Here is a 16,386-nt window from a genome sequence, read left to right on the forward strand (position 1 = left end):
AGCCCCAGTGAGGTATGGAACTTTAAGGATTAAGAGACGTGTCTGAAGAGCATTTTTGTAAAGTTTTGTAATGTGCAGTACTGTATATCTCTAATGTGACAAGAGTCACATTACTTGTCAGGGCAAGAGAAGGAAAAAAGGGGAAAAGGAGGGAAGAAAGGAAAGAGGGCAGGAGAAAAAGAAGGGAAAGAGGGGCACAGAGAGGAGGAAGGAGAGAGAGATGGAGAAACCTTGTGTTTACAAAACCTATTTGACTGTAGAACTCTTGATTCAAAGAGTATCTACAAAGGCTAGCAGAGTGCTGGTAAATGTTTAACAACCAGCTCTTGGGAAAAGGTGGGGCCCTGATTTGGAGCATTTACCAACTTCCATGGTGTGAACACTTCCTCCACGGCCAATGTCAAACACAGCGTGCACTGCCTCACAAGCTTCTGGCTCCAGCACACCCCTGCCAGTGAGCCTCGAAACAGGGTTTTGGAAGCACTGAGCTGGCAAAACTTCTCCTTCTTCCAGTCTCCCTCCTGTACATAAACATTTTCAAGAGTAGCAAACTAGGCCTAGAGAGGTTATTTGACTGTCGAAATTATACGGCTACTCATCTTTAGTGGTATCTAGACTCTAATTTCTAAATTCGATGATGATTTCATACTATCTAATGTAGAAATCTAGCTATGTGAAAGGAAGTATAGTATCATAGAGCCCAGTGATAAGGAAGACTCTTCCCTTAGAAATACGAATAATATCTTTTAGCCGCTCATCTCCTCTGCCTGCAGATGGCATAATTTGGATACTATGTGTCTATTACCCATACCTTTTAAGAGCAATAATAAATGTGGGTTCATTCATTCATAAATACTTTTAAATCCTTAGTCAAAAGCAGCTGTATGACAATTTAAAATGTTCTGAAGTCATTCAAGTCTCATTCAAATTGTGAAATCTCTCAGATCTTGGTCTTGAACTGAGGTCAGAGGAAGGATGCTATTTTAGAAACAAAGGAAAGTTAACTGTAACATTTCAGTGCTTTTGTTGTTCAGCTTTTCCTCTCAAACCATAATTCATCTTATATTTTTTACTTGCCTCATCATATTTTCAAAAGACAAAGATTTGTTGAGATACAGGCTTTTAAAACATAGAATTGTTTTGATACATATTTACACACATATATATAAATAAACCTGATTTTGTCTGTGGAAGATGATGCTTCCTTTGGGTTCAAAGATGAGAATATACATTTGCTTGGACTGAGAGTCATTATCCTTTGTGGCAGAGACATCCCTGTGAGCCCTTCTATAAAAGGATTTGTTATGTAAATCCCAGATTCTTCCCTGACTGGCCTCCACTGATCTTAGACAAGTCCCTTAATCTCTCATAACTTTGATTTCCTTATTCATGAAAAGAATGGGATAATAGTAATCTATACTTTATGGGGTAGTTGGTTTCAACTGCACAGATTTTAAGAACTGGTTATTAAGTTTGTGAATTTCACTCTTAACTTTTGGCCATTTTACAACATTCTGACTCTTTTCGACAAAAGCTTGGTGAGAAAAAGAAAACTAGAGCTAAAATTTGTTTTCTTTAAATTGTCTGCAGATTGAAATCAGGCTCTGGCTGAACCACATTTTACACCTCAAGGAATGATATGTTTAATGTTTTTCTGTGGTCCCTTTTCCATAATGATGCATTTCTGATTTTTCAGAGACTCTAATGAAATTCTGTAAAATTTCAGAGGTTTTTAACTTGAAATTTTCCTTTCTCTCCAAGTTTCTCCATAGTTGCAAAGTGATTGGTCCTTTGACAATGCATATGCATCATTCAGGAAGACAGTTTCCTGAGAGTTACCTAGCTTTGCTGGAAAATTCTGAACAAAATAGGTAACTGTAGGTACAATGAGCCCTCCTAGGATTGATATTCTGTGATCATAGTCATTGTTCCATTCATGTGTACTCAAGTAAGTTTATTAAGCAACTTGTGAGTGCATATATTTTAGAAGAGAGAATTTTGGTGAAAATCCTGTAAATGATGTTACATTAAGAAGAAGAAAAACTGTAATTAGTATTTAAATAGGACTTTACAGTTTACCCAGTATTTCCCCATGTTGTCTCATTAAATCCTCACAACAACCTCCCTAAGGTATATCATCCCCATTTTATGGATAAGGAAGTTGAGTTTTCAAGAAGTTGCCTTATTCAGGTCAGTGGAAGCCCGTCAGGGAAGTTTGGGACTCAAATGCTGTGAGGACTAAATGGGGTTAAATACAAAAAGCAGTTAGTACATAGGAAGCACTCAGTAAATTCTAGCTTTAAAAAAATAGATTTGTGTGGCTATATGGTCCCCTTTGTTGACTAAAGGAATTAATCAGGCTTAAAACTCTGCTCATGCAGCAGAGGTAACAAATTAAACATATATGAAAATTCCACAGTCACTACCATCTCTGACACCAAAAACACTATTGTCAAACAGTGTTAGAGCATTGGAAAGTATAGAGATTATATAGAAATAAAAATATGTATAAATATGTATAAAATTCATGATACTTGAATTTAAACATTAATCTCTAAGACTCCAGTCCAAAAATTCTATGACTCTATAATAATTTGGTACTAGATATTTGATATAATGAGTTTACCAAAGACAATTACTCAGTTATCTCGGTTTTTTCCTTTTAACCTCAACATAAGCCTAGTCTAAAATTAAAATTTCTACGTTAACTCCAGGCACACACAGAATGTCCACATAAGGCCCATCTCTTGGGGCTTAACCGTTCACTCCTGTCTGCAGAAATCTAAAGGCCACCCCAGGCCACCAACTTAATTATAACCAGGATGCGCACCAGAGGTGAAAAGCCTCCTAGAGCAGTTTTTCAATCATCATCTCTCCAACTGACCTGGACTAGTGACACGAAAACCAGCAATTAAAAGTCTCAAGTTTAGAAATACATTCAGTTTCCCAAGTCCCCAAATGGCAAAGGTTAAGTGAATTATGTGGAGATAATTCGCCAACATCCCAAGGGAGGGTCCTGCTGACTTCAGATTGCTGGCTGTTTCAGTCTCATTTTTCCTTCCCAACTGATATGCTTCTTGCAGTAGTGCTGCCAATGTAAATATCAGAAAAATGAGAAGAGTTGCAGACAGGGAATATAAAAACCCTACAATATGTTTTCTAGGAGGGGCCATGTGATTAGCACACTGTGTTTCAGTTAACACTGAAGGCTTTTTCCTCTAGCTGTTTTCAAGAATAATAGTGAGTAAATTTACACTCGCCTCCATTAAAAATATTTAAGATCTTTATGGTGTTGCTTTGCTACTTAAATTGGAGAGCGTCGCCAGGCATCTTACTGTGTGAGACCATAACGGGAGCCGCAACTCTCCTTCAGGCTGAATTAGAAGCACCCATTACACCTCGAGTTGTGTGGTAACACCTCCACAGTGTTTCCAATTAACTTTGTAAGTTTTTAATCAGTGACAAATGCATCTTTGTAAATTCAATTTACCTTTTATTGCAGCACTATAAACCGTCTTGCTGCATTCCGGTACTTTGTGAACATTTTACTTGCTACTGACATAAGACAGCTGTTGGACCTACAACAAAGGCTAAGCTTTATGAGTTACCTGAATTAGGATGTAGGTGAAGTAATTAAACCCCGAAGAGAAAGAAGGAGGAAACAGATAGCCCTCCACCATCCACACACACCAATACACAGGCAGGAACTCCTGAAGCGACTGTGAAGCTGAAACATTCAAGATTAAATTCCCAGAAACTCCCTTCTTTGATTGTGAGTTGAAACTCACATTATGTTGAAAGAGGTAGATAAGTGAAAAGGTCAGGCACATTTTATTAATAAATCCATACTGATATTTGTTTTTCTTTTTAATCAGATTCAAATGCATCCTGTTAAAGGGCCACAGGTGATTAGGTCATAAATCTGAACAACCTTGAAGATGATGAAGGAAATGCTTCTCTGTAAAGCGATCATCATGCTGCCTGTTTCATCATTTACACATTTTTACAGGTGCAAGGAAAATGTTTAATTTCAAATTGCTTGCAAGACTCAGAATAAAATATTACTTTATAGGATCTTCAGATAATAAAGTAAATGAGCTAATAGCACACCTGAAAATACAGGGTTTTTTGTTTGTTTCTATCTTTGCTCCTAAAATAATAAAACGGCAAAAAATTAGGGGAAGGATTAGTGTGTTTGACCTCAACTATACTGACTTCAGGATTCTAGCTTAGGTTTTGTTTTGTTTGAATATTACTAATGACACGTTCACTCACTGCCCCTTGATGAAATTATGTCATAGTGAGTGATACGGTCATGAGACATATCTTTTGTTTCATATTTAATCAAAAGTCTGCATTTTTATAAAGGCAGGAAATTTATAGATGACATTTACCATTTTTTTCCTTAAATACTGAAGAATTCTTTTGTGTTATTTTTAGATTCGTCACTCAACCATGAGACATTTACATCTGTGGCTTTCTATTATCCCATTGAAAATATTGTAAATGTTGTAATTTGTCAGGAGTTTTTGGACCCTGGCATTATTCTAATTTATTTATTCATTCATCAATTCACTTATTCATCAAGTATGTAATCTCTGCCTAGGATAAACAGTGACTGAAGATGTGGCCCCTCTCCTGAAGATCAAGGATTATAAATGAGCCTTTCGGCTTCCGCTCCTGGCCCATGTGAGATACAGGCTGGTGAGATGAGCTCGAGTCGGGCTGCGGAGAGCAGCCTTCTGGCTTTAAACCAACAGGGAGAACTAGAGGATTTGCCAAGAGAGTACCCCTTGAGCACCAGTGAAGATGAGGGGGACAGTGGTGGAGAAAGAAAGCATCAAAAGCTTCTGGAAGCAATCAGTTCACTTGATGGAAAGAATAGGCGGAAATTGGCTGAGAGATCTGAGGCTAGTCCGAAGGTGTCAGAGTTCAGTGTCAGTTCTGAAGGATCAGGAGAAAAGCTGGTCCTTTCAGATCTGCTTGAGCCTGTTAAAACTTCATCCTCATTGGCTGCTGTGAAAAAGCAGCTGAATAGAGTCAAATCGAAGAAGACTGTGGAGTTACCCCTTCACAGAGAAGAGATCCACAGAGAAGTGGCATTCCATAAAACCTCACAAGTCCTCTCCAAATGGGATCCCGTCGTGCAGAAGAACTGGCAAGCAGAGCAGCTGGTTTTTCCCCTGAGCAAGCAGCAGTCCATCTTTCCTCCCATCGAACATGTGGTCAGTGGCTGGAAGGCAAGAACTCCCCTGGAGCAGGAGATTTTTAATCTCCTCCATAAGAACAAGCAGCCAGTGACAGACCCTTTACTGACTCCCACGGAAAAGGCCTCTCTCAAAGCCATGAGCCTGGAAGAGGTGAAGATGCGCCGAGCAGAGCTTCAAAGGGCCCGGGCCCTGCAGTCCTACTATGAGGCCAGGGCTCGAAGAGAGAAGAAAATCAAAAGCAAAAAGTATCACAAACTTCTGAAGAAAGGAAAGGCCAAGCAAGCCCTAAAAGAGTTTGAGAAGCTGCGGAAGGTCAATCCTGCTGCAGCACTGGAAGAACTGGAAAAACTCGAAAAGGCCAGAATGATGGAGCGAATGAGCCTTAAGCCCCAGAACAGTGGGAAATGGGCAAAGTCAAAGGCAGTTATGGCCAAATATGACCTGGAGGCTCGCCAGGCTATGCAGGAACAATTGGCCAGGAACAAAGAGCTGATGCAGAAGATCCAGGTGGCCTCCGAGAGTGCGGAAGAGGAGGGAGGTGCAGAGGAAGAGGGTGAACCCTTTGTCCCTGATGTGGTGAATGAGGTGCAGGTGAAGGCAGACAGACCAAACCCCTGGATGTTCAGGAATCACTCAGGTGACACAAAAGAGGCTGAGGTCCAGGGGGACCCTGAAGAACTTGCAGAGCCTGCAGCCCAGGAGGCTCCTGAAAGTGAGGAAGAAGGACCAGTGGTGGCGGAAGAAATTCTGTTGAAAGAATTTGAGGAGAGGCGATCACTTAGACAAAAGTCTGGGCTCAACCAGATCGCCAAGCCGGTGGGCAGTCAAGAAGCAAAAGATCTTAGCAGCCAGGAGGTGCTGTCTGAATTGAGGGCACTGTCTCAGAAACTCAACAGGGAGAGCCATCAGTCCAGGAAGCAAGAACTGAGTTCAACGAGGACAGTTCTGGCGGTCCAGAGAGAGGAACCTGCCGGGGAGGAAGAGGAGCCTCTGTTGCTGCAGAGGCCGGAGAGAGCACGAACTCTGGATGAACTGGAGGAGCTGGGCAAAGAAGGATGTTTTCAAAACAAGGAGCTTCCCAGAGCTGCGGTAGAAGGGCAGCAGTTGGAGAGGAACCCAAGTAATCATCTTGGTGTCCCCAAGGAGAAGAAAAGGAAGGAGCAAATGACTGATCTCCAGAACCTCCTGACCACAAAATCTCCTTCCATGAAGTCCTTGGCAGTTCCCACGACGGTAGAGGAGTTTGAAGATGAAGAGAGAGATCAAAGGCAGACGATAAAGGAAGCTTTTGCTGGGGACGATGTCATCAGAGACTTCTTGAAAGAGAAGAGGGAAGCTGTGGAGGTGAGTAAGCCGAAGGATGTGGACCTGACTCTGCCTGGCTGGGGCGAGTGGGGTGGTGTGGGCCTGAAGCCCAGTGCCAAGAAGAGACGCCGGTTTCTCATTAAAGGGTGAACCTTCTGGCCTTTTCGAGTTTTTCCAGTTCTTCCAGTGCTGCAGCAGTACTGGAGGACCTGAGGGTCCTCCAAGGAAAGACAAGAATTTGCCAAATGTGATTCTCAATGAGAAGCGGAACATCCGTGCAGTGGCTCATCAGGTGCGGATGCTTCCATATCCATTCACACACCATCAGCAATTTGAAAGGACCATTCAGACCCCTATAGGATCTACATGGAACCCCCAGAGGTCCTTCCAAAAGCTGACTATGTCCAAGGTTGTCACCAAGCTAGGCCATGTCATTAAGCCTATAAAAGCAGAGGATGTGGGCTACCGGTCTTCCTCAAGGTCGGACCTCTCTGTCGTACAGAGAAATCCAAAATGACTCTCCATACGTCACAAAAAACAGCTGAAGAAAAACTCTGTAGATTGAGTTGCTGGAGTAGTGACATCTTGGTGCCCGTAACTGGGAGCCCTGACTGCTCCTCCATTGGCCCGGTTTTACTCCGAGCTGCAGGATCAGTTCCAAAACTGGCTTAGCACACCGCGGGTGTAGTTAAGCCACATTTTAGAAATAAAGGCGTTTTTTTAATCTAAAAAAAAAAAAAAAAAAAAAGGATTATAAATGAAAGAAAATTTTCAGACCTATATATATTTACGTGTTGTTTATTTCAGATGTTGATTTAGACTTTATATGTTTTTTAAATGTTTTTAAAAATCAGCCACAACCTAAAACTTTTCATTGAATCCATACATTATTACCATTTCTAAACTGTAGGCTTGTCTTTCTTTGACCTTTTCTGAAGGGCATACTCTTTGAATACTGTGTTTATTCTTCTGGATGTATCATAGACACTTTTGATAGCATATGAATTCTTTCTAACACATCTACAAACTAGGCAGAACACGGTTTTGATTTCATTACCCTATTTTTCCCCATTCTTTATTACAGGTATTAAAGAAAGAATAAAATTCTTGACAGGTTACTGTATAGCTACTTTAGAATGTAGGAACTAGACATGAAAAGGGCCCTTTCAACTTGCTATCAACTGATCATTAGTTTCTCACCATTTCTTCTGGGTGCTCAGAAAAATATGGCCAGGTGTAGGAGAGGAGTTTTAGCAGACAGTATTGAGTTTATGTTCTTTATCCCACAATATGATTTTCACCCAGTTGTAGGAGCACTCCAGTGATAGTCCCGGGACATGGAGGACAAGAAGATTTATACCCTAGCACAGCACAGTCCTTAGATAGGGAGGCCGTCAAGGGGGTTACTAAGCGTGGTTCCCCACCCTCAGTTCTCAGCCCAACCCTAACAAAACCAACCCAAGGATGTTCCCAAAGAGGTGGAGAGACAGGTGGCCTCCCAGAACTCAGGCTTTCATGATCATCTCCCAGGATGTCATCTGACACCCCAACGCGACACCAGAACATGCCTTAAAGTTGGGACAAATCAAAGACGAGATTCAAAGGCTTTGCAGAGGTGCCCTGGTGCAGTGAGCAAACTGTAAAAGCTGCCGCTTACTGATAGCTTGAAACACACAAGCAGGCATGGCGCTGTCACAACACCCCTACATGGTTGATAAGGAAGCAGGGGTGCAGTGATTTACCTGGAGATAACAAAATTCTGGAGCCGGAATTCATACCCGTGTTGGCTATGAATTCCACAGTTATGGACAGTATTGCAGACAGTATAACAGCCCATGCTCTTAACCACTATACTAACTTGCCCATCAGATGCCAAAATGTCACACTCTCTCTGAAGCCTAAATCCTTATTCTTTAAAATAAAATTTTAAATCTATGAGATCTCTTGAGTAACAAAGTTTACACCCCAGAAACCCATCCTTATGTGAAAACTAAATAATTGTTGCTATAGTTCAATGCCATTTCTTTTTACTTTATGCTGCCAAGCTATGTTCGATAGACACTATTACCGCTGTAGTAAGTATGCATTAGAATTAAAGACACTCTGTAAAACAGCAACGAGTCTGCCCTGTTTCGTTGCAAAACATGCCTCTATTTTAGAAAAGTAGATTAATTTTCCCCCCACTGGACTGTTTCCGTTTAAACCAACTTACAACCAAAGCTACCTTACCGTAATTTATGTTTAGCTTTTTTAATAAAAGCCTTATAATAATGTCTCTTGCATATGAAGGACTTTATAGTATTGTATGTGATATGCAAATTGTTTCCACCAAAACAAACTAAAAGCAGGTTTGTACATATTCTGTATTATTTAATGATGTAAAACTCTAGCTCTTGAAGTAATTAATTAGGGATCATTAGGAATTATCATTTTGGATCATGGTCAGGGAACATTTTAAAAATCAATGAACATTGAAGGCTTCACTCTCTCCACACCCCCAAAAACAAAAATGATTAAGAACAAATTCCTAGGGTATTGTCAGGCACCCTGGAAACACTCACGTCTGGTATCTTCTGCAACAGCTCAATCAATAGGGAAGAGTAATGTAATAATTGCTGCAACATTTTCTGTAATTCCTCATTGTGATAGCAACAGCGTTTCAGTGATATTCAGAGAGACTATTTATGGTGCTTAAGGTAAGAAGGTTCTGCCATGTGCAGCATAACAAATAGATCAGCGTGGATATTTAACCCTTAATGTGAAAAACTCAGTGAAAGTAAAGAAGCAGTTGAGCACTTAATCATAAACTTAAGTTATCAAATTCTCTCTATGCCAGACAATAGTCACAGGACATTGAGCCACAGGGCATTTGAACAGGCAGAATAGTATTTGATGACCATGAATTAATAGAGGACCAGTTGAATAAAATATGGTATATCCACACAACAGAAGATTATGCAATTGTTAAATAAATTGTTAAAAGATGAGGAAGCTTGCTGTGTACTGATATGAAAAATTCTCCAAGATATTTTATTGAGTGGACAAAGCAAACTGCAGGATATTTTGTATATACTAGTCTACTTTTTACATATAATCGGAAGAAAATTAAGCACATACATTTGTATTTACTTCTATATCAATAAGGAAACTCTGAAAGCTATATCTAAAACTAATAACGTTTCTACCTGGGCGTATTTGTGGTAAGGTGGGGGTACTGGGGTGGATGGAAGACATTAATGAATGCAAGCTATTTATATAAATATCTTTATATAAATATCATTATATATTTTATATATATAAATTATTTATATACATATAATGAACATGTGAATGTATTACTTATTCAATAAATTTAAAGTTGCTTAAGTGATGTATGTACCGTCAACAGGAAACTAGTTAAGTAAATATGGCAGATTCATAGAGTGGAATATTATGTGGCCATAAAACAGAATAAGGAAAGTCTTTATGTGTTGATAGAGAAAGATCTCTCAGATGTGTTACTATGCTTAAAAGGATATTCACGTGCAGAATAATGTCCTTCACATGCTACCATTTTTGTGGAAGGAGGAGGCATATAAACTTGTACTTGCTTGTGGATGATTAATTAGCTCTAAAGGGACATACACAGAATGAATATCTGTGGTTGGTTCTGCTGAGGGAAACAACTTTGTGGTGTAGCTTGAGGGTAGAAGGGAGACTTTTCACTGAATAGCCTGTTACGCTTTTTTTAAAAAAAAATTTGACTGTTATTATCTTTTTATAAATATAAAATTTAAGCATTTAATTTTTAAAACAGTATTTAATTATAATTACTGCTTTTTCCTAAAGAAAGAAAAGAATGAATCAATAAATTGATCTCAAAAGTACAGAAAAGAAGAAAACCAAGCTCTAATTTATCAAACTATCTAATTTATCAAGTTACTAATCCAACTACTAGTATTTCTCCTAATTTTCTTCTATACTAGTTTGACTGTAGTGTACTACTTTGATTGAAACTTAGCTTAATAAACTTAACTGGATTCATATTTTCTAGACATGTAAATACATGTCATATTTGTCTCTCATCCACCCCACCTCCCACTCCAGGAAGGGAAGACTAAATGGACTGAGATTGCATAAGTTAAATTTTACCTGGTTCATTATCACTTCCAAATAATTTATGCGTTTTAAGCAGCTGCTTTTCTTCTCCTATGTGTCAATCATGCAAATTAGCAAGACCTCAAAGAAACTAGCCCATAGTAAGTCAATTGTTAAGCTCAGTCTTTCACAGGGTTATCTTTCCCTGTGCAGATGTTAACAGCTGTAAAGCACCCATACTTCCACATTGGAAAGTAGTGGAATGATCATGAGTTTATAGTTAAACACATGTAAGGTTTAATCTTGCCCTGCCGTTTATAATCTACATGTTCTTGGACAAATCATTTAATGCCTTTATGCCTCGGTTTTCCTTATCTGTAGAATTGGAATGCGAATGCCTATTCACAGGGCTGTCATTTATATAAGGTAGGAGACTAAAGTGTTTAGTAGAACTTTTGTTACTGGGATGACCGATTGTCCCAGTTTCCCTGAGACTTTTTCCTTCAGCCCTGAAAGTCCCACGTCCTGGGAAACTCCTTAGTCCCAGGCAGATCAGGACAGCTAGTCACCCTATTTGCTACAAAAGGAATATGCAGTGTGAATTAAAATTTTGGGTGCCCAAACCAGGGAGGGCAGTAGTGTCCACAGTAGATTATTTTTATTCCTTCTTGAGAGGCTTCAGTGAGGACACAAAAAGTCAGTTCTGAAATTTTTAGGCAATTAAAGTACAAGATTGGAAAAAAAAGAAAAAGAAATGAAGATTTCACTACTTGTGAAGGCAATGTGTGGTTCTATGATAATAGAAATACTGTGGGGCCTTTGATGAGCGCTTACATATGTGTATGTGTATGTGTATATATGTGTGTGTGAATGCATATGCCAGACACTGTTCTAAGCACTTCACACCCTTTATATCATTTAATGCTCACAACAATCCTATAAGGAAGGTACTGTTACTCTCGTTTTACAAATGAAGACACTAAGGCACAGAGATGTTGAGAAATTTGCCCATAGTCACCAAAGAGGAGATGATCAAGGTGCGATTCAAAAACAGTAGAATGGTTCTGGAGCCCATTCTCTATTAAACGTGCCTCTAAAGGACCCTCAATATTGAGAACTTCATCGTTCATTTCTATTGTAAGTGCTATAAACAGAAGCTCATCAGAGAACATTGAAGTAGGAACTCCACATGGAGTTCTCAACTGAGCAGGAGAGAGATGCAGCTGCTGCTTCTGGGAACCTTAGGAAACTCTGAAGAAGGAGGTGGAGCAGCCTCAGCTATTCATCATGGACACACTGACACTTTTGAGTATTGGAGGGCGACAAGGGGGAGTCAGACTCCTAGTTATTCCCTTTTTCCCCTGCTTCCCTCAACTTCTAGGAGACCTTGGCGGTTAGCTGAAGCAGTTCACAGAAAAATCCACCCATGTCTTTGACCACGGCAACACTGTGAAGATTAAAGGGAGAAGTGTGTCCGTTACAAAATGAAGACCCACCTTCCCAAAACCTACTTCTTTGTTACCTCCTGCCACTAAGCATGGACTCTGCTGAATCTCCTGTCCCCAGTATGGAATGGACCGGGAAGAGCACTGGCCTGGAGAGATTTTTAAACAACTTGTCCAAAAGCACTACCTCTTAGCCATTCTGTGCCTCAGTTTCCTTGTCTGTAAAATGGGTCTTATAACATTATTCCTGTCTACATCACTCACATTATTGTGAGGATCATGAAATCTTGGTCTGTATAGCAAATATTTGTGGAATGCCTAATACGTACAAGGCTATAAATGAGAGAAGACAACAATAACAACAAAAAGAAAGTACAAGATAGGCAGGGAAAGGTGAGTAGTGATTTGACTTGGGAGCCAGATGGCCTGCATTTTAGTTCTGGTTCTGTTGGAGATCAACCATGTGTCTGGCCTCAATGCCACTGGGCCTTGGGTTCATCATCTATAAGTGAGAAATTTAGATCAGCTCTTTCTTAGCTCTAAAATTCTATTTTAGGGATAGTCAGAAATCCCCAACTGCTGTGAAAAGTCTCTGCACACCACTAAGAGGAGATGAAAAAGCTCAGCACCCCTTGTCTTTTCAGCCCCTCCAACGCTGTGAGCATGTATCGAGCACTATCTACTGTGTGGAAAACTTCCTGCTGAGTAGGAACAAGGTGAATGAGACCCAGCCCGTGCCCTCCACTCACATAGGACTGAGTGAGAATTATTTTTGCCTGTCAAAATCTGAGAAATCTCTGGCGGGAAGTGGGTTACCAGCTGGGGCTGAAGGTTGGGTAAATCTTTAATGGGCAGTAGATGACAAGGCACTGAGGGCAGAGGCAGCAGCCTGAACGGGGCAGGGGACTGCTAGTTGTCTAGAATCCTACTGCAGACTGCAAAGAGAGGTCACAGGGCTTGGTGAGAGCAGATAATAAATATTACAGAGAGCTCTTTTACTAGGGTCACAGCTACCCAGACTGCTAAGTGGGAAAGAAATACCACCCAGACTGCTAAGCGGGAAAGAAAATGGAGGCCGTGGGTAATTAGAGGGAGGAGAGAGAGGAGAACCTGAAGTGGAAGCCGAAATGCGAGGCCCAGGAAAGGCTTCTTTAGAAAAGGCGGGGGCGGGATTTGAACATGTTTGTGAATATATGACAAATTAGCAGCCGAAAGAGAGCAACATAGAAAAGTTCACTTTGGGAAGGAGCAAGGAATTTTATTCTTTCCAGACTTCAGCTACGGGAAGAAAAGAAAACTTCAAGAAAATGAAAATAGTTGATAAAGGGTGGGGAGAGGTGGAATTGGAGCAAGGTGGTCAAGATTCCAGTCATAAGATAAATAAGTGCTAGGGATGTAATGTACAACATGATGACTACAGTTAACACTGTTGTAATCATATATAGGAAAGTTGATAAGAGAGTAGATCCTGACAATCCTCATCACAAGGAAAAAAACATTTGTTTTTCTAAATCTGTATGAGACGACGGATGTCAACTAAACTTATTGTAATAATCATTTCACGATATATGTCAAATCATCATGCTGAACACCTTAACCTTATACAGTGCTGTATATCAATTACATCTCAATAAAAGTAAAAAATAAGTGCATTTAATAATAATACTACCAAAAAAAAGAAAATGGTTGGTGGAATTTGTGTTACATGGTCTCAATCAACAGAGTAAAGTTAACGGTCAACAACACTGCACCAGCCCTTAGTTGACTCCATTTTCACCTCAGTTTGGTGAACTGTTCTTCATGTTTCTATAACAAGGACAGTGGTACTTAACTACTGGGATAATATTTTGGTTAACTGAAGGCTTATTGAAGATTTCAAACAGATATTCTACCTTTGTTACAACTTCTGTTTTTAAATTTTGTAAAAGTCTATTATTCTACTCTCCTTTCTTGGAAATTAAAATGTAAAAATGGGCTTAAAATTAGGATTTATTGGTATTTTTAATAAAATATTCTCAATTTTAAAATTGATGATTATAGAAAATATGGAAAATAAGAAAAGTGTGAGGAGGAAAAATTTTCACATAGCCCACAGCCCAAACATTACTAATATTTTGGGGCTAGTATTTCCCTCTAGTTTTTTTTTTTCTAGGCATTTTTAACTGTTATGGTCTGATGCAAATAATATATATTGGGGTTTTTTTCCATTTAATCATAGAAAACAGGAATTTTCTCATTATTACAAACTCTGTCAAGAGTTTGCCTACACTCTTCATTTTAATATCTGAACTCTATGATGAAACTATGCCATTAATTATTTAGTCACTCCTCTATTTGGACGTTTGGGTTGTTTTTAATCTTTCACCATGACACATAATGCAGCAGTATGCAGATTAGAAAGGAGTTTTCTAATTTATTTAGCATAATTTTCTTAACTTTGATTCACATACCATACAATTCATCCATTCAGAAGTGTTTTGAATTAAGTTTTAATTCTGTGATTAAGGATCTGGCTGTTATTAATGGTCAGTTGTTTCACTGGGAACAATGATGTCCCAAAGTAAAAGCCCAGGACAGTGTCGTCCAATAGAAATATAATGCAAGTTATATAGGTAATTTTAAATCTTCTAGTAACCACATTTTTAAAAAGTAACAAGAAACAGGTGAAATTCATTTTAATAATACAATTTTATTGAACTTATATCTAAAATATTTTCAGCCTTTTTTTTTTCGGCTGCAAAAAGCTTTACTGTTCCCATTTGGCCCAAGGCTTGGGAGAGGGCTCCAGGGTGCTTACAAAGCTGCCTAGTGGCTGCAGAGACGGGCTTCAGGCAGAAGCCTTGACACCAGAGGACTCCTCAGAGGCCGCTGTGGGACAGGCTGGGACCTGGGACCCTTTACTGGAGTGCTTGCACCTGGACAAATGTCTCCTCCAGCAACAGAATACAAAGAAACTATAAGGGACTAAAAATAACTGCCTGCTTGCACAGTTGGGGCAAATTATGAACAAAGAGATACAAAAAGGCCAAAACCCAACTGACACTTCAGAGGTGTGGGGAGCAAAAGCAGAATACTAGGCATGATCCCTGCTCACAGCACCACCAAAGGGATGGGCAGACCACCTAAGCCGCCCCTCCAGCCCCACCCACCGATCTACCCCTATCCTCACCCAATTTAAGGGACCAGTGCAACGCACCCTCGCTATTCCCAGGAACGAGCGAGGGTACCTGTTACTTGCTTTTGCTCCCTCATGCTGCAGCATGACTCCCAATAAAGCCTTGCCTAAATTCCCCCTCTGGCCTCTTATCAATTTCTATTGATTAAAGAGTCCAAGAACCCTGGTTGGTAACAGCTGGGCTCCAGGAGGCCCTAGCCATGCCTGAGGGTGAGTGTTTGGAAGAGAACTCACCCAGCCCAGCCTGGGGACCAACCAGCTTGCAGAGGTGAGTCACGTGGTCCTCATCTTCTCGGTGAGTTTCAGCTGCTCAGCCAGGTCGCGGCTCTCCGGGAAGTCACAGAGCGGGGCGTCTGGCGGGCAGCTTTCACAGAGTTCTGGGTTTTATCCCACTCATCTTGGGGTGGCTTCTGCACGTCCAGGAAGGGGGCCGCCCCGCTGGCTTTGCATTTTCAAGGCTGGGCTGGGCACCCTCGCGCTTCTCCTCGGCCAATTCGTGGAAAAAGTGGCCCACGCTCTCCAGAGCTACGTCGTCTCGGTGGAAATAGGAGCGCAGAGAGAGGTAGGTGTTGAAGGCCTGCAGATGCAGGTTGCCCAGGCCGTGGACGGTGACCTCCACCTCGGTGGAATAATTCTGACGAATCTGGGAGCTCATGGTTGATTGGTAATAAGGCGCTAAGCTCAAAAAATGGTGTTGGTTGGTCCCGGTGGCCGAGGATAGCTCAGTGGTTGGTTCTGAAGGCTGCGACTGGAAAAAGGTTGGAGCTTGGTCGGAGGCTGGAGCAAAGGGCGTCCCTGGGCCTGTTCTGTCCAAATACTGTTGAAGCAAGAGACAGATCCGCAGACCACCAAGCTCACTGCCCCAGACTTTAATCAATATAAAAAATTATTACTGAGATACTCTTTTTCATCCATGTTCAGTTTCCAAAAATCTAGTATGTATTTCAAACTTTAGCAAGTCTCAATTTGAACTAGTCATATCTCAAATACTTGACAGCCTCATGTGGCTAGCGGCTACTATGTTGGACAGTGCTTGCAGGTCTAGGAGTTTGGCTGACCAAATCTTTGGAAGGTAGCAGAAGGTTGCTTTAAATATATCTTCTGATTTATTTCCCCTTAGCTTCCTTTTTTAAATTAAAAAAAAAAATGAAGCAGGAACAAAATTTAGGTAACT

The 16,386-nt window shown here is 40.5% G+C and overlaps 1 protein-coding gene and 1 pseudogene across 1 annotated transcript; one reads left to right on the forward strand and one right to left on the reverse strand.

The window, feature by feature from the left end:
- Positions 1-4,675: 4,675 nt before the first annotated feature.
- LOC111172929 (U3 small nucleolar RNA-associated protein 14 homolog A-like) lies at positions 4,676-7,070 on the forward strand. The gene is made up of 2 exons (XM_089916638.1): positions 4,676-6,661; positions 6,714-7,070. Exons 1-2 carry the CDS (start codon positions 4,710-4,712, stop codon positions 7,030-7,032), a joined length of 2,271 nt encoding a protein of 756 aa, XP_089772764.1. The 5' UTR covers positions 4,676-4,709; the 3' UTR covers positions 7,033-7,070.
- Positions 7,071-15,406: 8,336 nt separating this feature from the next.
- On the reverse strand, positions 15,407-15,970 carry LOC111172928 (ferritin light chain pseudogene; annotated as a pseudogene).
- Between the last annotated feature and the right edge of the window lie 416 nt (positions 15,971-16,386).

Source organism: Delphinapterus leucas, chromosome 8 (genome assembly GCF_059928025.1).
Source record: "Delphinapterus leucas isolate spDelLeu-1000000601 "Yukka" chromosome 8, BTC_Dleu_Yukka2, whole genome shotgun sequence".
Lineage (NCBI taxonomy): Eukaryota > Metazoa > Chordata > Mammalia > Artiodactyla > Monodontidae > Delphinapterus > Delphinapterus leucas.